We start from the raw sequence: 22,808 nt of genomic DNA, 5'->3' as shown, positions 1-22,808 counted from the left end.
TGGCTGGTATGGGACCTGTTTTCACCCAAACCTCACAGTGGAGGGGCCTGGCTGGCTGTGGGCTGCCCCTGGGGGAGGCATTTGGGGCACCAGCCTTCCAGGCGGCCGGGACAGGACAGGGTTTCCCCACCATGGCATGAACCCGTTGCATTGATTCAAGTCTCCGGAGGAGGTTTTGTTTTGTAGGTTTTTTAAAAAAGTGTTTTTATTGATTTCAGAGAGTGAGGGGAGAGAACCATCAATGGTGGGGATGACTGGTCAGCCGCCTCCTGCACGCCCCACACCAGGCACTGAACCCACCACCTGGGCATGTGCTTGACCGGGGGGGTGGGGGTGGGGGGGCGGGGGGGCGATGCTCAATCACCGGCCGGGACCCCCAAGACCATGCAGCCATCAGTTGCCTCCAGTGCTCACCCCGACTCAGGAATGACACCCCAAACTTAGGTCTGCACCCTGACTCTGGGTCAGACCCCAAACCTTTTGGGGGGGACACTGGTCAACCCACCAAGACCCCCGGCTAGGCCTCCCAAGACCATTCCCATTGGTCTGACAGGGAAACAGCCAGCAGCTGCCTCCAGTGCTCACCCCGACTCAGGAATGACACCCCAAACCTTTTTTTGGGGGGGGGACACGGTGTTCAACACACCGAGACACCAGGCCGGCAGCACCGTTCTATCTTCAGTTTCATAGTGGGCGGGGGAGGGGGGTGCTGTTGGTGGAGTGTGGGTGTTAGTGCAATGCCTGTTTTCCGGTAGCTCCCCAGCACCCCAGGTCTCCTGGCCTTGCCACGTGTCCCCCGGGGTGGGCGACATCCCCCTACGTGGGGAACCCCTGCCGCCCTCCATTCCCTCATGGCACCCACATCCCCAAACCGAGAGCTCCATGTCGCAGGGCACACAGAACCCACAGCTTCTGCCCGAGGTGGTGTGTGTGCAGGACCCACAGACACAGAGTCTGGCCGTTTGGACGAGAGCGGCCGGATGGATGGCCTGCCTCCTGCAGCAGCGGCAGCGGTAGGGTCAGAGGCAGGGGCTGGGGCGCTCAGCAGCCTATGTCCAGGGAAGGCTTGGTCCAGCGGAGGGCCGCCAGCTCTCTGTGGGTAACTGTGCTCAGGTTCACGCCGAACAGCCTGTGGGCACAAAGGGGCGTGCGGCCGCACATCAGCTCCATCCTGTGTCTCGTCCTGACACGCCAGCTGGTGGGCTGGATCCCCAGTCGGGGTGGGATGCCCAGGCAGGACAAGGACAAGAATCAAGCAATGGCCCTGGCCGGTTTGGCTCAGTGCATAGAGTGCCAGCCTGCGGATGGAAGGGTGCCAGGTTGGATCCCGGTGAAGGGCCCGGGTTGTGGGCTCGATCCCCAGTGTGGGGCGGGCGGGAGGCAGCCGGTCCATGATTCTCATCATTAATGTTTCTCTCTTTCTCTCTCCCCCTCTCTGAAATTTATATATATATATATATTTTTTAAATCAACCAATAAATGCATATATGAGTGGAGCAACAAATCTCTCTCTGTCTCTCAAATTAATTTAAAACATTTTAAAGAAAGCCGTGCTTTTATTTTATATATATATATTGATTTCAGAGAGGAAGGGAGTGGGCAGAGATAGAAACACTAATGATGAGAGAGAATCATCGATCGGCTGCCTCCTGCACGCCCCCTATTGGAGATCAAGCCCACAACCTGGGCATGTGCCCTTAACCGGAATTGAACCCGGGACCCTTCAGTGCACAGGCCGGCACTCTATCCACTGAGCCAAATTAGCGAGGGCTCTTTTTTTAAATATATTTCTATTGATTTCAGAGAGAAAGGGATAGGGAGAGATAGAAACATCAATGATGAGAGAGAATTATTGATCAGCTGCCTCCAGCCCTCCAGCACCCTCCCCCCCGCCCCCCGCCACCCCCCACCTCCCCCAACCCCGCCAAGGGAACGGAACCCAAAACCTGGGCTCAGCATGGCGATTGCCCTTTGCTCAGGGCGTATGGCCCCCGTCCCGCCTCCCGCAGCGCCAGGCCCCTCTCACCACAGGACCCGCAGTTTGCAGCCGGGATGCCTCAGCCGCTTGCACAGCCGCCGGACGCCCGTGTTGCCCAGTGCGTTGTTGGTCAGGTAGAGCTCGGTCAGCGTCTGGTTGACCCCCAGGGTGGAGGAGAGATCCTCGCAGGATTTGGCCGTGAGGCCGCAGCTGTCCAGCCTGTGGGGGGGGGAGAGAGAGAGTGCTCAGAGCAACACGAAGAGCTGCTTCCGGAGAGCCTTCTCTCCACAGGGAACCGGGTGTCGTTTTTTAAAATATATATTTGTATTGATTTCAGAGAGGAAGGGAGAGGGAGAGAGAGAGAGAAACATCCATGATGAGAGAGAACCATCGATCGGCTGCCTCCTGCACGCCCCACGCTGGGGATCGAGCCCGCAACCCGGGCCTGTGCCCTTGGGCGGAATCGAACCCGGGACCCTTCAGTCCATAGGCCGGTGCTCTATCCACTGAGCCACACTGGCCAGGGCAGGGTGTAGTCTTTAGGGGACTAGTTGATAAGAAAACAGAGTAGAACCAAAGCAGTCCAGGTGAAGATGGTAATGGTAGGCATTTAAGGGGCCTGGACGGGTAGCTTAATGGGTTAGAGTGCCCCCCCCCGCCCCCCCAATATGCCAAGGTTTAAGGTTCAATCCCCCATCAGGGCACATACAAGAAGCAACCAATGAGCCCAGCCAGCATGGCTCAGAGGTTGAGCGTCGACCTATGAACCAGGAGGTCACAGTTCAATTCCCAGTCAGGGCACATGCCCAGGTTGTGGGCTCGATCCCCAGTGGGGGGCGTGCAGGAGGCGGCCGATCCATGATTCTCTCTCATCATTGATGTTTCTATCTCTCGCTTCCTCTCTGAGATCAATAAAGATATATTTTTTAAAAAAAAGAATCATAAAATAAGTGGAACAAATCAATGTTTCTCTCTCTTTCTCTCCCTAAAAGTCAGTTAAAAAAAAAACCCAAAACTTTTTTTTTTTAAATATATTTTTTTTTATTGATTTTTTACAGAGAAGAAGGGAGAGGGATAGAAAGTCAGAAACATCGATGAGAGAGATCGATCAGCTGCCTCCTGCATGCCCCCCAGTGGGGACGTGCCTGCAACCAAGGTACATGCCCTTGACCGGAATCGAACCCAGGACCCTTGAGTCCGCAGGCCGACGCTCTATCCACTGAGCCAAACCGGTTCGGCACAAAACTTTTTTTTTAAAAAAGAGCCATCTATCTATAGCAACACCCATTGATTTGCAGCTGAGTATGTCATGTGGCTGGGACTCACGCTGTCCCTAAACCCCAGAGGTGAATAGAGGATCCAGGCCCAAGTTGGCTGGTTTCCATGTCCCCAGCCACCAGGAATGGGTCCAATTGGAACCAGTGAATCAGAACCATACTTTTCCTGGAGGCTTGGCTTTCAGGACTTGAACCTGAAAAGAAATCGTCTATAGCCCTGGCCGCCCAGGTTGGGTAGCGCAGTTGGTTAGAGCATCATCCCAATACACCAAGGTTGTGGGTTTGATCCCGGCCAAGGCACATACAAGAATCAACCAATGAATGCAAATCTATCTCTCTCTCTCTCTCTCATCAATAAGCAAAGGAAGCCCTGGCCGGCTTGGCTCAGTGGATAGAGCGTCGGCCTGCAGACTGGAGGGTCCCGGGTTCGATTCCGGCCAAGGGCACATGCCTGGGTTGTGGGCTTGATCCCCAGTGGGGGAGAGGGGGGGCGTGTGGGAGGCGGCCGATCAATGATTCTCTCTCATCATGGATGTTTCTCTCTCTCTCCTTCTCCCTTCCTCTCTGAAATCAATAAATATATATATTTAAAACAATAAAATAAAATAAACAAAGGCAGGCCAGGTGGCGTGGCTCAGTGGTTGCAGACTTGATCGGCAGCCGATCTCATCATTGATGTTTCTCTCCCTCTCCTTTCCTCTCTGAAATCAATAAAAATATATTTAAAAAGCCCTGGCTGGTTTGGCTCCGTGGATAGAGCATCGGCCTATGGACTGAAGGCTCCCAGGTTCGATTCCTGCCAAGGGCACATGCCCAGGTGGCGGGCTCGATCCCCAGTGGGGGGCGTGCAGGAGGCAGCCGATCCATGATTCTCTCTCATCATGGATGTTCCAATTCCTCTCCCTCCTCTCTGAAATCAATAAAAATATATTTTTTAAACAATATTTAAAAATATGAACAAAGGAAAAGAAAGAGAAAGCAAGGACAAGCCAACGCTGGCACCCAGGGACACCCCCCCACCCCGCAACCCCCCAGCCCTGACGCCCAGCCCCCAGCCTCACCACAGCTTCTGGAGCCTGCAGGTGGGGTGCTGCAGCCCCTCACACAGCCACCACATGCCCCGGTCGCCCAGCCCCCAGCCTCACCACAGCTTCTGGAGCCTGCAGGTGGGGTGCTGCAGCCCCCCACACAGCCACCACATGCCCTGGTCGCCCAGGTCCCAGCCTCACCACAGCTTCTGGAGCCTGCAGGTGGGGTGCTGCAGCCCCCCACACAGCCACCACATGCCCCGGTCGCCCAGCCCCCAGCCCCACCACAGCTTCTGGAGCCTGCAGGTGGGGTGCTGCAGCCCCCCACACAGCCACCACATGCCCCGGTCGCCCAGCCCCCAGCCCCACCACAGCTTCTGGAGCCTGCAGGTGGGGTGCTGCAGCCCCCCACACAGCCACCACATGCCCCGGTCGCCCAGTCCCCAGCCTCACCACAGCTTCTGGAGCCTGCAGGTGGGGTGCTGCAGCCCCTCACACAGCCACCACATGCCCCGGTCGCCCAGGTCGTTGAAACTCAGGTCCAGCTCCCGGAGGTGGCGGTTGGACCGGAGCGCGGCGGCCAGGCCCTCGCAGGCCGCGGCGCTGAGCCGGCAGATGCCGAGCCTGGAAGACACGGGCACGGGGTTGGCACCTCCGGGACGCCGCCTGGAAAGCTCCCAGCTCAGGTGCCGGGCGCTGTGGTCAGGCAGAGAGAGAGACTCCATATTGGCCCTGAGAGAGCAGCGAGGGCGAGGAAGGGAGGAACGGGCAGGTGGGAAGAGGGGGGAGAGAGAGAGAGAGAGAGAGAGAGAGAGAGAGAGAGAGAGAGAGAGAGAGAGAGAGAAGAAAGGCAGGAAGAGGGCAGGCACACAGGGAGGAGAGTGTTAAAGAATAAAGAACCATCTTTCAAACAAGTGAAAAGACAACTCACAAAATGGGACAAAATATTGACAAACCATCTACCTGAAAATGGAACCTTATCCAGAATTGAACATAACGAAAGCACAGTGATTAATCACAGAAACAATCTGTAATTATAGATGTGTTTTCCGACGGTCTTAGGCGACCCCTGTGAAAGGGTCGTTCGACCGCCAAAGGGGTCGCGACCCACAGGTTGAGAACTGCTGGACTGAAGGGTCCCGAACTCAATTCGTTCTGGTCAAGGGCACATGCCTGGGTTGGGAACTCGATTCCCAGCAGAGGGCGTGCAGGAGGCAGCTGGTTCATGATTCTCTCTCATCATTGATGTTTCCATCTCTCTCTCTCTCTCCCTTCCTCTCTGAAATCAATAAAAAATATACATTAGACAGAACTTAGAAGAACACAGAACTTAGAAGACAGAACCAAGAAGACAGAACCTACACAGAAGAACTTCGCTGGAGAGAACATGGCAAAAGATCCTGGACAGAAACTGGCAACAGAACCTAGAGACAGAGCCTAGCGAGAGAACATGGCAAAAGATCCTGGACTGAACCTGACTACAGAAATTGGCAAGAGAACCTGACTAGAACCTGGTGACTGAACCTGGCTACAGAACCTGTCTGGAGAACCTGGAGAACCTGGCTGGAGAACCTAGCGAGGGAACATGGCTACAGAACCTGGCTGGAGAACCTGGACAGAACCTGGCTGGAGAACCTAGCGAGGGAACATGGCTACAGAACCTGTCTGGAGAACCTGGAGAACCTAGCAAGAAAACATGGACACAGAACCTGGCTGGAGATCCTAACCAGAACTTTGCTGGAGATCCAGACCAGAACCTGGCTAGAGATCCTGGCTAGGCTGCTGATCAACTGAACGCTGTCTCCATGTCATTCCTTCTTCGCTGACTCCATCCGCACCTTTGGGGACCCCTGGACCTGCTGGGGCAGGACCCCAGCAAGTAATGACCCAATAAATTTAAATTCCAGCTTTGCTAAACCAAAAAAAAAATATATATATATATACATTAAAATTTTTTTTAGAAAAATAAAGAAAATATATTTCCAAAGTATGCAGTAAGTGAACGATTCATCTTTAAAATATTTAGGGGAGCCCTAACCGGTTTGGCTCAGTGGATAGAGCATCGGCTTGCAGAATCAAGGGTCCCGTGTTCGATTCCGGCCAAGGGCATGTACCTTGGTTTCGGGCACATCCCCAGTAGGGAGTGTGCAGGAGGCAGCTGATCGATGTTTCTCTCTCATCGATGTTTCTAACTCTCTATCCCTCTCCCTTCCTCTCTGTAAAAAAATCAATAAAATATATTTTTTAAAAATATTTAGGGGGCTGCGGATCTGCACATGAGTAAGACAGCCACAGAACACAAGCTAAGGACTTACTGGTAAATTCCATGCATAAGCCAGTCACCGAACGAGGAGGCCAAAAAAAGCTAATAAGCCCACAAAGGGATGCTCAGCTTCACTAATTACGAGAGAAATGCGCTGTAGGAACACTGTCTGCCCACCAGCGTTCTTAAATATAGAAAGCTAAATAACACAGATACAGGAGGAGGCGCTTCCCTCCCAGGAGCACGCCTCCGCCTCTCCCTTCCCCCACCCCCCTTCGTCCCTCTCAGGCCTGCATCCCCTAAACTCCGAGGGTTCCCTCACCCCAGATTTGCACCCAGGAGAGCAATGGTTCCTCCTGGACTCACCCCCTGAACCTGTCTTCCAGGCCCCCCTTCTCTCTGACTCTCCCATGAGCTCACGCAGCCCCGCCCCGGCTCTCCTGTGGCTGCTTCTGCTCTCAGCCCTCCCTTGTTTCACGGTCCCCAGCTTTAACAAACATACCCTCAAAATGAAAAAAGAAAAAGAAAACAATACATATATAAGAGCTGTGCAGGGCCCTAACCGGTTTGGCTCAGTGGATAGAGCATCGGCCTGCGGACTGAAGGGTCCCAGGTTCGATTCCGGTCAAGGGCATGTACCTGGGTTGCGTGCACATCCCCAGTGGGAGATGTGCAGGAGGCAGCTGATCGATGTTTCTCTCCCATCGATGTTTCTAACTCTCTATCCCTCTCCCTTCCTCTCTGTAAAAAATCAATAAAATATATTAAAAAAAAAAAAAAAAAAGAGCTGTGCAGGAACTTTTCTCCTTTCCATCTTTTTTTTTTTTAAATATATTTTTATTGATTTCAGACAGAAAGGAAGAGGGAGAGAGAGATAGAAACATCCATGATGAGAGAATCATGGACCGGCAGCCTCCTGCACGCCCCCCACTGGGGATGGAGCCCACAACCGGGGCATGTGCCCTTGACCAGAATCGAACCCAGGGCCTTTCCGTTCGCAGGCCGATGCTCTATCCACTGTAACTAGGACTACAGTATATTTATTTTTTTAAAAATATGTTTTATTGATTTTTTACAGAGAGGAAGGGAGAGGGATAGAGAGTTAGAAACATCGATGAGAGAGAAGCATCGATCAGCTGCCTCCTGCACGCCCCCCACTGGGGATGTGCCCGCAACCCAGGTACATGCCCTTGACCGGAATCGAACCCGGGACCCTTCAGTCCGCAGGCTGATGCTCTATCCATTGAGCCAAACTGGTTAGGGCAGTATATGTATTTTTAAGCACCTCTGGGCCAGGTCTTATAATAGCCATTAGAATATGGAGTTGACGCGGGCCCTGCCCTCTGGAATACCACACTCATACACACAATAACAAATGTGGATGAGGGATGCTGAGGCAAAGTAGAAAACTATTAAGGGGAAAAAATAAAGATAAATACCAATAATAACAAAAAACTATTAAGGGTTTATGGAGCCTGGCCATAACCCCTTGGTGGGCTCAGTGGTTGAGCGTCCACCTATGAACCAGGAGGTCACGGTTCAATTCCCGCTCAGGGCACATCACATGTCTGGGTTGCAGGCTCCATCCTCGGTGGAGGGTGTGCAGGAGGCAGCTGATGGAGGATTCTCATCATTGCTGTTTTTATCTCTCTCCCTCTCCCTTCCTCTCTGAAATAAAAAATATATATTTTATTTTATTATTATTGTTTTTTATATTATTTTTAATACTAAGGTCTATTGCTTTTTAAAAAATATATATATTCTTGATATTTTTACAGAGAGGAAGGGAGAGGGATAGAGTGTTAGAATCAGCTGCTTCCTGCACAACCCCTACTGGGGATGTGCCCGCAACCAAGGTACATGCCCTTGACCAGAATCGAACCTGGGACCCTTCAGTCCGCAGGCCGACGCTCTATCCACTGAGCCACACCGGTTAGGCCAAAATGTATGTATTTTTAAAAGGGGGGTTATGGGAAGTGTCCATGGGAATGAAGCATTCACTGTGAGTCCTAACAGAGAAAACAGATGTTATCAGGGTAAAACCGAGGACAGCAGAGCAGAAAGGAATTCCAGGAAGAAAGAGCTGCAGGTGCAAAGGTCCTGAGGCAGAGAGCTCTTTGAAAGGGGGCAGGTGGAGCTGGAGGTTCGGAGAGGCGGGGAGGGAGCATGCCCCAGGGAGCCGGGTTAGAAGGACGAGGACTGTGAACTGGGACTCCCGCGATGGCGAGCATAGCTGGACTCACCGGAGGGTCTGGAGTTTGCACTGGGGGTGCCTGAGGCCCTCACACAGCAGCAGCACCCCGGGGTCCCCCAGGTCGTTCAGGCCGAGGTCCAGCTCCATCAGGCTCTGGTTCACAGGGAGGGTGGAGGCCAGGTCTTCACAGGCTGCAGCAGTGAGGTGACAGATCTTTAACCTATTCAACATATATGTTAAAAATGGGCAACGGCCTGGAATAGCCGTTTCTCCGGAGAAGATACACAAAGAGCCACAAATCGCATGAAAAGGGTCAACTATCGCCCTGGCCGGTGTGGCTCAGTGGATAGAGCGTCAGCCTGCGGACTGAGGGGTCCCGGGTTCCATTCTGGACAGGGGCACATCCCGGGGTTTCAGGCTGGATCCCCAGGAGGGGGTGTGCAGGGGGCAGCCGATCAGTGATTCTCTCTCATCATTGATGTTTCTATCTCTCTCCCTTCCTCTCTGAAATCAATAAAAAAATATATTTAAAAATTTTTAAAAATAAAAAATATATAATTTTATTGATTTCAGAGAGGAAGGGAGAGAAACATCAATGATGAGAGAGAATCATTGATCGGCTGCCCCCTGCACGCCCCCTACTGGGGATCAAGCCCACGACCTGGGCACGTGCCCTTGACTGGAATCGAACCCGGGACCTTTCAGTCCGCAGGCTAACGCTCTATCCACTGAGCCAAACCAGCCAGGGCAAGAATATATATGCACACTGAGTGGCCAGATTATTATGACCACCCCATCAGTGCAATAAAGTGAATCATTTATGCAAATAATAATAATAATAATAATAAAACCTTGAGAGTATTTGCTTAGAAGTTTTCAATATTCAGTAGTTTTGGAAGTGTCAATGAAGTACTGATGGGGTGGTCATAATAATCTGGCCAGTCAGTGTATGTATATATATATATATATATATATATATATAGAGAGAGAGAGAGAGAGAGAGAGAGAGAGAGAGAGAGAGAGAGAATTTCATTCCTTTTTACAGGCCGAATACTATCCCATTGTCCGTACATTCCACATTTTACTTCGTCTATCCGTCCACCCATGATGGACCTTTGAGCTGCTGCCGCCTCTTGGCTACGGCAAACAACGCTGCCACGAACACGGGGTGGCCAAGCAGCGGATGCATGTTCACCCCATCATTCCCCCGGAGGAGGAGAACTGCCTGCGAAGGGCCCCAGGCCCGGGAGAAAACTCACCACAGGATCTGCAGCCTGCAGACCGGGTGCCTCAGGCCCTCGCACAGCAGCCGCAGCCCCGCGTCCCCCAGCGCGTTGCCCGTCAGGTCCAGCTCCACCAGGTGGCGGTTGGAGCTGAGCACCGAGGCCACCTCCTGGCCAGCCCCCGCCTCCAGCTGGCACTTCCGCAACCTCGAGGGGAAAAAAGAAACTGTTGTCAGGAAAGAAACGCTGGCAAGGGAGGGCCCAGCCTTGCTTTTTCTGCCTCCGGGGACCACAGCGAGCTACCCAGCCCCACCCCGCACCTGTCACGGCAGCTACAGAGGTGAACAGACGGACGTCCCATCTGATGAGACCGACGGGGAAGCAGTGACAATGACCACCCAGGTGCCAGCCCGGCCGTGTGGCATGCAGGACGGACGGACTGGGGTCTCTCTAGAGCTCAGTGACCTGTGTTGGCTCCCGCACCCGCCGCCTGCCAATCCTGGGACCTCAGCACATGTGATGGCATGACTCAGGTTCACTGACTCTAAAATAAGGGTAACAAGGCCCTGGCCGGGTAGCTCAGTTGGTGAGAGGGTGGTCCCCAGGCCTGGCCGGTGTGGCTCAGTGGATAGAGCGTCGGCCTGCAGACTGAAGGGTCCCGGGTTCGATTCTGGTCATGGGTACGTGCCCTGGTGGCGGGCTCAATCCCCAGTGGGGGGCGTGCAGGAGGCAGCCGATCCATGATGCTCTCTCATCATTGGTGTTTCTATCTCTCTCTCCCTCTCCTTCCTCTCCGAAATCAATAAAAAAATACATTAAAAAAAATTTTTTTTAAAGTCAACCAATGAATGCATAAATAAATAGAACAACAAAAACGGATGTCTCTCTCTAAATCAATACATTTAAAAACATTAAAATAGCCCTGACCGGTTTGGCTCAGTGGATAGAGCGTCCGCCTGTGGACTGAAAGGTCCCAGGTTCGATTCCGGTCCAGGGCATGTACCTTGGTTGCGGGCACATCCCCGGTGAGGGGTGTGCAGGAGGCAGCTGATCGATGTTTCTCTCTCATCGATGTTTCTGGCTCTCTGTCCCTCTCTCTTCCTCTCTGTAGAAATCAATAAAATATGTTTGAAAAAAATTAAAATGAAATAAGGGCGATAATAGTGCTGACCTCGGATGGCTAGAGGTGGAGGATGTGGGCGGGGCCTGGAGGTGTGGGCGGGGCCTGGAGACGTGGGCGGGGCCTGGCCCAGGGACCCTGCTCCGCCAACCTGAGCTAATGTTTCTCAACACCCTCACTCGGCAAACAGGGGGTGCGGCTGGGGAAGGCTCCCCGGGACCTTGAGCTGGGTCTCAAAGGCTACACGGGGGTCAACAGAGGAACAGGAGGAGGCGGCCCTGCGATCAGCAGGAAGCATTCGCCTTGATCTCTGTCCCTGGTTCCGGCACCGAGCTCCTAAGCCCCTTTAGCTTTCCAAGCGATAAAGGCCCCGAGGGCCGCCTTTGTGGTCTGCAAACTGCGGCTCGCGAGCCACCTGAGGCTCTTGGGCCCCTTCAAGTGTGGCTCTTCCTAAGCCTTGGGAGGACCCTAATTAAGTGAATAACAATGTACCGACCTATCTAGTTTAAGTTTAAATAATTCGGCTCTCCAAAGAAATTTCAATCGTTGTCCTGTTGGTATTTGGCTCTGTTGACTGATGAGTTTGCCGACCACCGGCCTAGATGATAGCAGGTCCTTTGTTCTCCGGAGGCGACTCAGGGGGGCTCCCAGGGGGCTGGGGACCAGGCTGCGGTGAGGGGCTTGGAATTCACCCCAACCCCATCCTCCAGCGAGGGGAGCAGGCTGGGATGGAGTTAATGATTGAGCACACCTACGTGAGGGGGCTCCAGAAAATCCCGCTGGGATGGGGTGCACACCTGCGCCAGGAATCATCACCCCCAATTCTACGGGGACAGAAACTCCCGGGCTCAGGACCCTCCAGGACTGGGCCGTATGTGTCTGTTCATCTCCACCCTTTAGACCTGTCCTTCCTTCATAAACTGATCAATGTATGCGTTTTCCTGAGTTCTGTCAGCCCCTCTAGCAAACTAACTGACCCCAGGGAGGGGCTCATGGCAACCCCCAATGTACAGCCCGTGCGTCAGTCAACAGCAACGTGACCATCTGGACTTACGACTGACACCTGAAGTGGGGGCGCTCTTAGGGGACCCGGCCCTTTCCTTGTAGAGTCTGAACACTATTTCCAGGTCGATAGTGTCAGACGTGAGTTAGATTGCCCCTGGCCGGTTTGGCTCAGTGGATAGAGCATCAGCCTGCGGACTGAAGGGTCCCAGGTTCGATTCCCGGTCAAGGGCACATGCCTGGGTTGCGAGCTCGATCCCCAGGTGGGGGCCTGCAGGAGGCAGCCGATCAATGATTCTCTCTCATCATTGATGTTTCTATCTCTCTCTCCCTCTCCCTTCCTCTCTGAAAGCAATAAAACGATATTTTTTTAATTTATGATTTATTTTTTAATATATATTTTTATTGATTTCAGAGAGGAAGGGAGAGGGAGAGAGAGAGAGAGAGAAATATCAATGATGAGAGAGAATCATTGATTGGCTGCTTCCTGCACGCCCTACACTGGGGATGGAGCCCACAACCTGGGCATGTGCCCTTGACCAGAATCGAACCTGGGACCCTTCAAGTCCAGAGGCCGACGCTCTATCCACTGAGCCAAACTGGCCAGGGCGATATATATATTTTAAAAAATAAGTGAGTTAAATTGTAGGACACCTAGTAGTGAGACAGAGAATTCTTGGGTGAGGTGGGGGTGGAATGGGGTGCAGGGGGCTCGGGAAACCGCCACGCCATTCAGGAACCAGAAGTGTCAGAAGGACGTGTTCTGCGTGGAAGTGGGTGGCTTTAGCCCAGTGGCCTCGCAGGGAAAGGGAACTGTACCACCAAAAGCTCTGGGGTCGGACTGCCCTGGGCGCACGTGGGTTAGGGTGGGCAGGGGTCAAAGGGCAGCCCTCATGTCGAGGTAGAGACTTGGGGACCCTCCGCATTTGGGGAGCTGTTTCAAGCCGGGGGGGGGGGGGAGACCAGGCGGGCGGAGGGCGAGCTTGCTCGGGGCGGGGACTCACTGGAGCATCTGCAGCCTGCACTTGGGGTGCCGCAGCCCCTCGCAGAGCAGCCTCACGCCGGGCAGCCCCAGGGCGTTGCTGCTCAGGTCCATCCTCATCAAGTTCTTGTTGGCGGCCAGCGCGGCGGCCAGGTCCCGGCAGGCGGCGCTGGGCACCCGGCACCTCTTCAGCCTGGGTGGGAAGGAGGAGAGAGCACAGCGGTTACGTCCTCTGGGGCCCTTCGGTGGGGTCTGTCCCTTAGCCGTCCTCCCCCTCCTTCTTCTCTCATTTATTTATTAATTTTAATTTTATTATTTTTATAAAGCCATTTATTTAAAAAAAACTGGTTTGTCAGATCACATACACAGCAGATACACAGCTACCGAAGTGGCCCGTTAATAGACACCAGGGGGGCGTGCACCATACAGTACCAGTACCTGAACAATGCGGCTGGAAAAGGGGAGCCTGTGGGGTAATTCAGATTCCGACTGGACTCCTGCTTGAATGGCTTTACGTCAGCATACAGTGAGTGAGAGGTGGAGTCCCAAGTATAATAGCTGATGCGTCAGGGTTTAATTTTAATTTTTTTAAAAAATATATTTTTGCCTTAGCTGGGTTGGCTCAGTGGATAGAGCTTCAGCCTGCGGACTGAAGGGTCCCAGGCATGATTCCGGCCAAGGGCACATGCCTGGGTTGCAGGCTGGATCCCCAGTAGGGGGCGTGCAGGAGGCAGCCGATCCGTGATTCTCTCTCATCATTGATGTTTCTATCTCTCTCTCTCCTTCTCCCTTCCTCTCTGAAATCAATAAAGAAATACATTTTTAAAATATTTTTTATTTTATTTTTTAATATATTTTTATTGATTTTAGAGAGGAAGGGTGAGGGGGAGGGAGAGGGAGATAGAAACATCAATGATGAGAGAATCATGGATCGACCGACTCCCGCACGCCCCCTACTGGGGACCGAGCCCACAACCCAGGCACGTGCCGTTGACCGGAATCGAACCTGGGACCCTTCAGTCTGCAGGCTGGCGCTCTATCCACTGAGCCAAACCAGCTAGGGCTCCCCCCCTCCCCCCTATTTTAAGAGTTCCCACTGCATTTGATATTTGTTCATTTTAGAGAGAGAGAGAGAGACTTGCTGTTATACTTATTTATGCATTCACTAGAGGCCCGGTACACGGATTCGTCCAGGGTTTGTCTGGCCTGTCTCGCCCTGTCCTGACAGGCTGGATCCCAGCAGGAAGCTAACCTACCGGTTGGAGTGTGTGCCCCCTGGTGGTCAGTGCGCATCATGGCGACTGGTCGAACGGTCAAACGAATGGTTGGACACTTAGCATATTAGGCTTTTATTATATAGGACTGGTTGATTCATGTACATTCCTTGACCTGGAGTGGAACCTGCAACCTGGGCGTATGGGGACGATGCTGGAATCCACTGAGCTACCTGGCCAGGGCTGGTTCAGTTAAAATGAGGTCATTAGAATGAGACCTGGTCCAATAGAACTGGTGTCCCCATAAGGAGAGACCAGGACACAGACACACACAGAGAGGGAAGACCCTGTGAGAAGACAGGGAAAGACGGCCGCCTGCAAGCCGAGGCAGGAGGCCTCCGGAGACACCAACCCTGCCAACACCTGGATCTTGGCCTGCCAGCCTCCAGACTTGTGAGAAATGCCTCTCCGTTGTTTAAGTCACCCGGACGGTGGCCCTTTGTGACGGCAGCCGGAGCAAAGTCACACACCGTCCTGAGTTCTTTTCTGACAGAGAGCCCGACGCGAGGGCGAGGTGGGACCACCAGGAGCTCCCAGACCAGCTAGAGACTCACCTCAGATTCTGAAGTTTGCAGTTGGGGTGTCTGAGCCCTTGACACAGCAGCTTCACCCCCTGGCTCCCCAGGGCATTGTGGTACAAAGCCAGCTCTATCAGATTCGGGTTGGTGCTCAGAGCGGTGGCCAGCTGGTCGCTGTAGGCGTCTGGCAAGACGTTCCTCTCGGGGCTGCGTGAAGGAACTACAGGTCAGTTCAGTTGTTTTCTTGTTTGTTTTAAATAAGCTTGGTTTGTTTTTGTGTTTTTTTTCATTGATTTCAGAGAGGAAGGAAGAGGGAGAGAGAATCATGGATTGGCTGCCTCCTGCAAGTCCCCCAACTGGGGATGGAGCCCGCAACCCAGACATGTGCCCTTGACCAGAACTGAACCTGGGACCTTTCAGTTCGCAGGCCGACGTTCTATCCACTGAGCCAAACCGGCTAGGGCAAGCTTGTTTTTTTAAAATATTTTCTGTTTATCCTCACCCAAAAATAATTTTTCCACTTATTTTTATTTATTTTATTTTTGAATATATTTTTTATTGATTTCAGAGAGGAAGGAAGAGGGAGAGAGAGAGAGAGAGAAACATCAATGATGAGAAAGAATCATTGGTCTGCTGCCTCCTGCACTCCCCCTACTGGGGACCGAGCCCACAACCTGGGCATGTGCCCTTGACCGGAGTCGAACCCAGGACCCTTCAGTATGCAGGTTGACGCTCTATCCACTGAACCAAACCGGCTAGGGCTCCATTGATATTTTTAGAGAGAGTGGAAGGCAGGGGGAGAGACAGAGAGAGAGAAACATGATGTCAGAGAGAGACATCGATTGCTTGCCTCTCCTACATGCACCCCGACCAGGGACGGGGATCAAGCCTGCAACTGAGGGATGTGCCCTTGACTGGAGTCGAACCCGGGACCCTTCAGTCCTCGGGCTGATTGATGCTCTATCCACGGAGCCAAACCAGCCAGGGCTGGTCAGCTCAGCGTTCCCAGTCGCTTTACAATGATTATGTTTGGCACTTGGTCATCACTTCATAATTTTGAAAGCATTCTGTCGCCTTCATTTTAATTTACCTCCTGAATGACCCCGCATTCCTTGCCCAAGGTCACATAGCTGATGCATAGTAGAGACCAGACCTAAATCCTGGGACTAGGGAGGGGAGATGGATTTCATCTTAAAGATGATTTTTTTTTTTTATGTTGAGGTAACATTGGTTAATAACAGTATATACCTTTCAGGTGTACTGCATTATGATTCGCTATCTACACACTCTATGGCATCGTCGGCACCAACAGCCAAGTTTCCGTCTGTCACCATGTACTGGACCCCTTTACTCATTCACCCTCCCCCCGGCCCCCTTCCCCTCGGGTGACCACCATACTGTGGTCTGTATCTATGAGTTTGTTTTTGTTTTGTTTGCTCGTTTGCTGCCTTTTTGCTTTATATTCCATAGAGGAGTGAGATCATATGGTATTGATATTTTTCCGTCTGACTTTTTTCACTTAGCACAATACCCTCAAGATCCACAGGCGTTGTCACAAATGACAATATCACCTTTTTTGTGGCTGACTAGTATCTATATCTATATCTATATCTATATCTATATCTATATCTATATCTATATCTATATCTATATCTATATCATCACCCCTTCTTTTTTCTTTTTCTTTTTAAAATATTTCTTTATTGATTTCAGAGAGGGAGGAAGAGGAAGAGATAGAAGCATCAATGATGAGAGAGAATCATTAATCAGCCGTCTCCTGCAGGCCCCCTATTGGGTATTGAGCCAACAACCTGAGCAGTGGCCCTGGTCGGGAATCAAACCTGTAACCTCATGGGTTGACACTCAACCACGGAGCCACACTGGCCGCACCCAGCTCTTCTTTATCCATCTATCTATCTATCTATCTATCTATCTATCTATCCATCTATCTATCTATCTATCTATCTATCTATTTTATTGATTTTTAGAGAGAGAGAGAAACATCAATCGGTTGCCTCCCATACTCACCCTACTGGGGATCGAACCCACAGCCTGGGTATGTGCTCTGACCAGGAATCAAACCCACCACCTTTTGGTGTATGGGATGACACTCCAACCCACTGAGCCACCCCAGCCAGGGCTCCATTCATTTAGTGACGGACAAGTGTCTGGATAATATGTCTTTTAAAAAAAAAATTTTTTTTTTTATTGATTTTGGAGAGGAAGGGAGAGCGAGAGAGAGATAGAAACATCAATGATGAGAGAGAATCATTGATCAGCTCCCTGGGGGTGGAGCCCGCAACCTGGGCATGTGCCCTGACCGAGAATTGACCCATGACTGCCTGATTCATAGGTCAATGCTCAACCACTGAGCCACGCTGGCTGGGCTGAGTAATATTTCTTTTCTTTTTTTTTTAATATTTCTTTTTTTAAAAACATATTTTATTGATTTTTTTTACAGAGAGGAAGGGAGAGGAATAGAGAGTTAGAAATATCGATGAGAGAGAAACATCATGATAGAGAAACATTAACCAGCTGCCTCCTGCACACTCCCCACTGGGGATGTGCCCGCAACCAAGGTACATGTCCTTGGCCGGAATTGAACCTGGAACCCTTCAGTCCGCAGGCCTATGCTCTACCCACTGAGCCACGCCGGCCAGGTTGAGTAATATTTCTTGATTGAACACAATCTCCTTGACAAAGGCCCCAACTTAGTCCTCATGGCTATTGTGTCAGAGGAGAAAGCTAACCGGGATACTACTGACATGGGGCAGCCAGACCACTTCGTTATGGGGTGGCCCCGTCCCAGGGGGGTGTCCGCCAGCCTCCCTGCCCTCTTCCCAGGAGATGCAGGCAGTGCCCCGCCCCCCCCTTTCCTCAGGGTCATCACCACCAAGTATTTCTCCAGATGGTGCCAAGGATGCCCTCGCTGGGGCCTCGTCATCCCCTGGCTGAGAACATGAACTTGGTTAGGAGCCTGCGCTTGGACAGCCAGTACTTACGATGGTGCCAGTAGTGTTTGGGCCCCGGATGCCCGCCTGGCCCCCTCCTCCTCCTCCTCCTCTTCCTCCTCCTCCTCCTCGTCCGCCCGGTAGGCGGCCCCGTGCAGGTGCAGCACCAGGGCGTTGGTGCAGTGCTTCAGGCAGAAGGCGGAGACGGCGTGATCCATCTTGGTGGCCATGTCGCTGACCACGACCACCTGGAAGTGGCTCAGGGCCCGCCGGATGAACGCCTCCTCCTGGATCTCGTAGAGGCAGCTGAGCAGCTCCAGGGCGCCCTGCTGCAGCGTGGAGCCCTCGCTCAGCGCCTTGCCCCGGATCCACTCCAGCAGCTCCGCCTGGACGCGCGGCGAGACCTTCCAGCCCAGCGTCTTCTCCAGGTAGCTCCTGGCCTCCTCGTTCAGGAGCCCGAACAGGAAGCGGACGGTGAGCGCCAGGGCGCTCCTCTCCGACAGCCCGTACTCGGCCAGCAGCCGGGCCAGGCTCCGCTCCGGGCCGGCCGCCCGGTCCGCCCCGTCCAGGACGTAGTACACGGCGGCGAAGAACTCCTGGAAGCTCAGGTGGATGAAGCTGTAGAACTTCTCGCAGTTGATGTCCTTCTGGAAGATGTTCATGTTGAGGAAGGAGGAGACGTCCGCCCCGTCCAGGCCGTGCCTCCGCAGGTCCTGCTCCTCGAAGAGGATCTTCTGGCTCCAGAGGCCGTCGGCCGCCAGGGAGCACAGCCCCGTCTGGTTGGGCGGGCGCTGGAGCGTGGGGGACCCCGGCTTGGGCTGCATCAGGCTCAGCAGGTAGAGCAGGTAGACGGCGGTGGTGGTCCGGGTGGCCTGTCTCCGGAGCCCCCCGCCCTCCAGCTGCTGCTTGAGGCAGGTGCACACCACCCAGCACACCAGGGGCACGAAGCACAGCGTGAACAGGGGTTCGTTGTCCTGCACGAAGCTGAAGACGTGGCGGGCCTGCTCGGCGTCCTGGAAGTACTTGTAGAAGTACTCCTTCCTCTCGGCCTCCGAGAAGCCCAGGATCTCCACGTGCCTGGGATGCTCCAGCAGCCGCTGCAGCTTCTCCAGCGCCGTGGGCCTGGTGGTGATGAGCAGAGACGCCTCGGGCAGCAGCTTCTTGCGGATCAGGCTGCTGAGGAGCAGCTCCGGGGGCCGCTTCTCCTCCCAGCACACGCACCAGGGGCCGCGGGGGTCGTGGAAGGAGGGCTGGAGCTCGTCGAAGCCGTCGATGATGAACAGGAGGCGCTCGGGGACGCGCAGCAGCTCCCCGAGGGGCGCGCTGGGCTCGGGCCAGCAGCCGGAGAGGAGGTCCCGCGCGCTGCGCTCCGGGGCGCCGCGGTTCATCTCCCGGCAGTTGATGTAGAAGAGATAGTCGAAGCGGCCCTGGAAGAGCCGGCCGTCCGCCCAGTCCAGCATGGCCTTGTGGGCCAGCATGGACTTGCCCATGCCCGCCGCGCCCTGCAGCACCACGGTGCGGGGGGGCTCCGGCCGCTCGGCATCCGGCTCGAACAGGGTGTCCATCTGGATGAGGCTGGCCTGGTGGCCCCCGGCCCTGGCGTGCGCCCGGCCCATGTCCAGCAGCTTCTGCTGGGCCCACAGCGGGGTGGCGTGCTCCTTCACCAGCAGCAGCCGCGTGTAGCGGTGGCTGAAGTTGACGCACTCGCCCAGGCGCGCGTTGCGGTCCTCCATCAGCCGGAACTTCCTGCGGACGTGGTCCCGGTAGGTTTCCCGGGGATCTAATGGGAAGGAACGAAGGATTTGGGGGGGGAGGACACTCATCAGCAAGCTCCCCTGAATTCCTGAGCTAAAGCACAGCGTGGCTCAATGGTGGAGCCCGGATCTATGAACCAGGAGGTCCCGGTTCGATTCCCGGTCCGATTCCCGGTCAGGGCACAGGCCTGGGTTAAGGGCTTGATCCCCAGTGTGGGGCGTGCAGGAGGCAGCCTGTGGATGATTCTCATCATTGATGTTTCTATCTCTTCCTCTCCCTTCCTCTTCGAAATCAATAAAAAAAATATTTAAAAAAATAAAAATAAGGGACTCTTTCCCCCTCCCCATGTATTATTCTTCACTCAATTTCCACCTTTACTATAAAAAATAAAAATAAAGTGCAGCAGGCGCCTACTTGCTCTGCAATCTTTCTAGATGGAGCCTGGGAACCTTGGTACTTCCTTCCCTACAAAGATCTTCCCTCCCCCGGGGACGCAGCAGCGTTAACATGGGAAGTGGGTTTTTGTTTGATTTTTAGAGAGATGGGGGGGGGGGGGGGGAGGAAACATCAATTTGTTGTTCCACCTATTTATGCAGTCATTGGTTCTTTTAAAATATATTTTTATTGATTTATTGGGATGATAAGCCTTGGGGCAAAAGGCCAACAGAGCATGGAAACACAGGAAGAAGCTGGGGCTTGGATGGTGTTATTATTACTATTATTTTAATAGAAATCAGTATTTATTTTTTTAATATATTTTATTGGGTTTTTTTACAGAGAGGAAGGGAGAGGGAGATTGTTTAATCTGTTCTCAGTTGGATGGTTGGATACGTGATGCTCTCTGCATCCTAGCAGGCACCAGGCTCAGGGCTCACCTTTCCTTGGAGTTCCAGCAAAGATTTCCAGTGAGCATGCGGACTGGCTCCCCAGGGAGCACGGGCCACCGGGTGGGGTATCTGGAAGGGACATTTGGGGAGGTCAGTTGGCACATATGTAGCCACACTCAACAACATTAGCTACCATGACCCCAGACGGTCTACATGGTAACTCCCTGCCCACCACGCCCCAGAAGGTTCAGCCGTCACCTCACATTCACTATTGTTGAGAACACTTGTTCTTCATAACCTCCATCCCTCCCATTAAAGTCCTCAAGCAGGAAGTTCTGAGTTAGCTTGACTTCCTCCCTCCCCTTCAGCTCTGGGCCATGTCTCATCCATCATCCATCTATCATCCATCCGTCCTTCCACCTTTTCATCCATCCATTTATCCATCCATCATCCATCATCCATCCATCCATCCTCCACCTTTCCACTTACCCATTCATCCATCCTTTCACCTTTCAATCCATCCATCCATTCATTCATCCATCCATCCATCCTCCATACATCCATCCATCCTCCATCCATCCATTCATTCATCCATCCTCCACCTTTTCATCCATCCATCCATCATCAATCCTTCCATCTTTCCATCCATCCATCCTTCCACCTTTCCATCCATCCATCCATCCATCCATCCATCCATCCATCCTTCTATCTTTCCATCCATCCATCCATCCATCCATCCATCCATCCTTCCACCTTTCCATCCATCCATCCATCCATCCATCCATCCATCCATCCATCCATCCTTCCACCTTTCCATCCATCCATCCATCCATCCATCCATCCATCCATCCATCCATCCTTCCACCTTTCCATCCATCCATCCATCCATCCATCCATCCATCCATCCATCCTCTTCCACCTTTCCATCCATCCATCCATCCATCCATCCATCCATCCATCCATCCATCCATCCTTCCATCTTTCCATCCATCCATCCATCTATCAATCCTTCCACTTTACCATCCATCCATCTATCCATCCATCCATCCATCCTTCCACCTTTTCATCCATCCATTCATCCATCTATCCATCCATCTTTCCACCTTTTCATCCATCTACTTATCCATCATCCATCCATTCATCCATCCATCCATCCATCACCCAACAAATATATATATATATATATATATATTATATATATATATATATATATATATAATATTTATATATTTCATGGATGAAAAAAAATATATATATATGGCACCAGGCATCATTTTTTTAGGCATTGGATACATAGCAAGACACAAGATCTCTGATCCATGGACCTTATATTCTCATGGTATACAGAATTCAGTGCATAGAAAATAAACACCACTTGTATGCACATATGCATAACCCGTGGACACAGACAATGGGGTGGTGATGGCCTGCGATAGGGGGTAGGGGTGGGGTGTGGGGTGGGGGAGTGGGGGATGGGAGTGGGCTGGAAGAGGTTAATGGGGGAAAAGGAGGACCTATGTAATACTTTCAACAATAAGGATTTAAAAAAAAAAAAAAAAGTAAATAAGCCCTAGCTGGTTTGGCTCAGTGGATAGAGCCTTGGCCTGAGGACTGAAGAGTCCTGGGTCCTGTTCCCCTCAAGGGCACATGCCCGGATTACGGGCTCCCTCCCCAGTAGGGGGTGTGCAGGAGGCAGCCGATCAATGATTCTCTCTCATCATTGATGTTTCTACCTCTCTTCTTCTCCCTTCCTCTCTGAAATCAATCAAGAAATATATTTTAGCCAAAACCGGTTTGGCTCAGTGGATAGAGTGTCGGCCTGCGGACTGAAAGGTCCCAGGTTCGATTCCGGTCAAGGGCATGTACCTGGGTTGCGGGCACATCCCCAGCAGGAGATGTTTCGAACTCTCTCTCCCTCTCCCTTCCTCTCTGTAAAAAATCAATAAAAATATATTTAAAAAAATAAAAAAAAAAGGAGACAGAAAGAACGGAGAAGGGAATTGGTGGGCTGCAGCCTCGCGGTCCCCCCACCGCCTTACCCCTCACCAGGTCCTCCCTGCGTCCTCGCTCCCATAGGTCCTTCCGGTGGATCCGCTCGAAGATGCTCAGGGCCAGCAGCCAGGCCTCCCGGACCCCGCGATGGGCCACCAGCAGCTGGGCCATCTCCAGGGGCCCCGCCGTCTCCATGCGCCCCCGGGGGATCCTGTCCTCCCCCACCTCCGTCGCCACCCCCAGGTACAACTTGAACTTCTTCAGTTCCGCGGCCTCCAGCTCTTCCAGGTAGGCAGCCAGGAGGCAGAGGCCATCCCTGGCCGCGGTCCCGGGCATGCGGGCGCCGGGACCCCTGGCGGGGACAAGCTGGCGTCTAGGATGTGGCCGCACTCGGGGCCAGCGGTGCCAACATGCCCACCGGCTC

The 22,808-nt window shown here is 52.9% G+C and overlaps 1 protein-coding gene across 2 annotated transcripts; it reads right to left on the bottom strand.

Moving 5' to 3' along the window:
• Window positions 1–379: 379 nt before the first annotated feature.
• NLRP12 (NLR family pyrin domain containing 12) lies at window positions 380–22,808 on the bottom strand. Of its 2 annotated transcripts, none has more exons than XM_036318509.1 (10): window positions 22,432–22,808; window positions 20,441–20,521; window positions 17,862–19,590; window positions 14,896–15,066; window positions 13,090–13,260; window positions 10,000–10,170; window positions 8,790–8,960; window positions 4,737–4,907; window positions 2,027–2,197; window positions 380–1,129 (listed from the first exon to the last, which is right to left on the bottom strand). In XM_036318509.1, the coding sequence occupies exons 1-10, from the start codon at window positions 22,718–22,720 to the stop codon at window positions 1,042–1,044; spliced, it is 3,213 nt and encodes a 1,070-aa protein (XP_036174402.1). In that variant the 5' UTR covers window positions 22,721–22,808; the 3' UTR covers window positions 380–1,041. The 2 variants fall into 2 exon arrangements, with proteins under 2 accessions (XP_036174402.1, XP_036174403.1); XM_036318510.1 differs by having other exon boundaries at window positions 22,439–22,603.

The sequence above is a fragment of the Myotis myotis genome, unplaced genomic scaffold (genome assembly GCF_014108235.1).
Source record: "Myotis myotis isolate mMyoMyo1 unplaced genomic scaffold, mMyoMyo1.p scaffold_m19_p_70, whole genome shotgun sequence".
Lineage (NCBI taxonomy): Eukaryota > Metazoa > Chordata > Mammalia > Chiroptera > Vespertilionidae > Myotis > Myotis myotis.
This window is presented reverse-complemented; position numbering and strand designations above follow the sequence as displayed.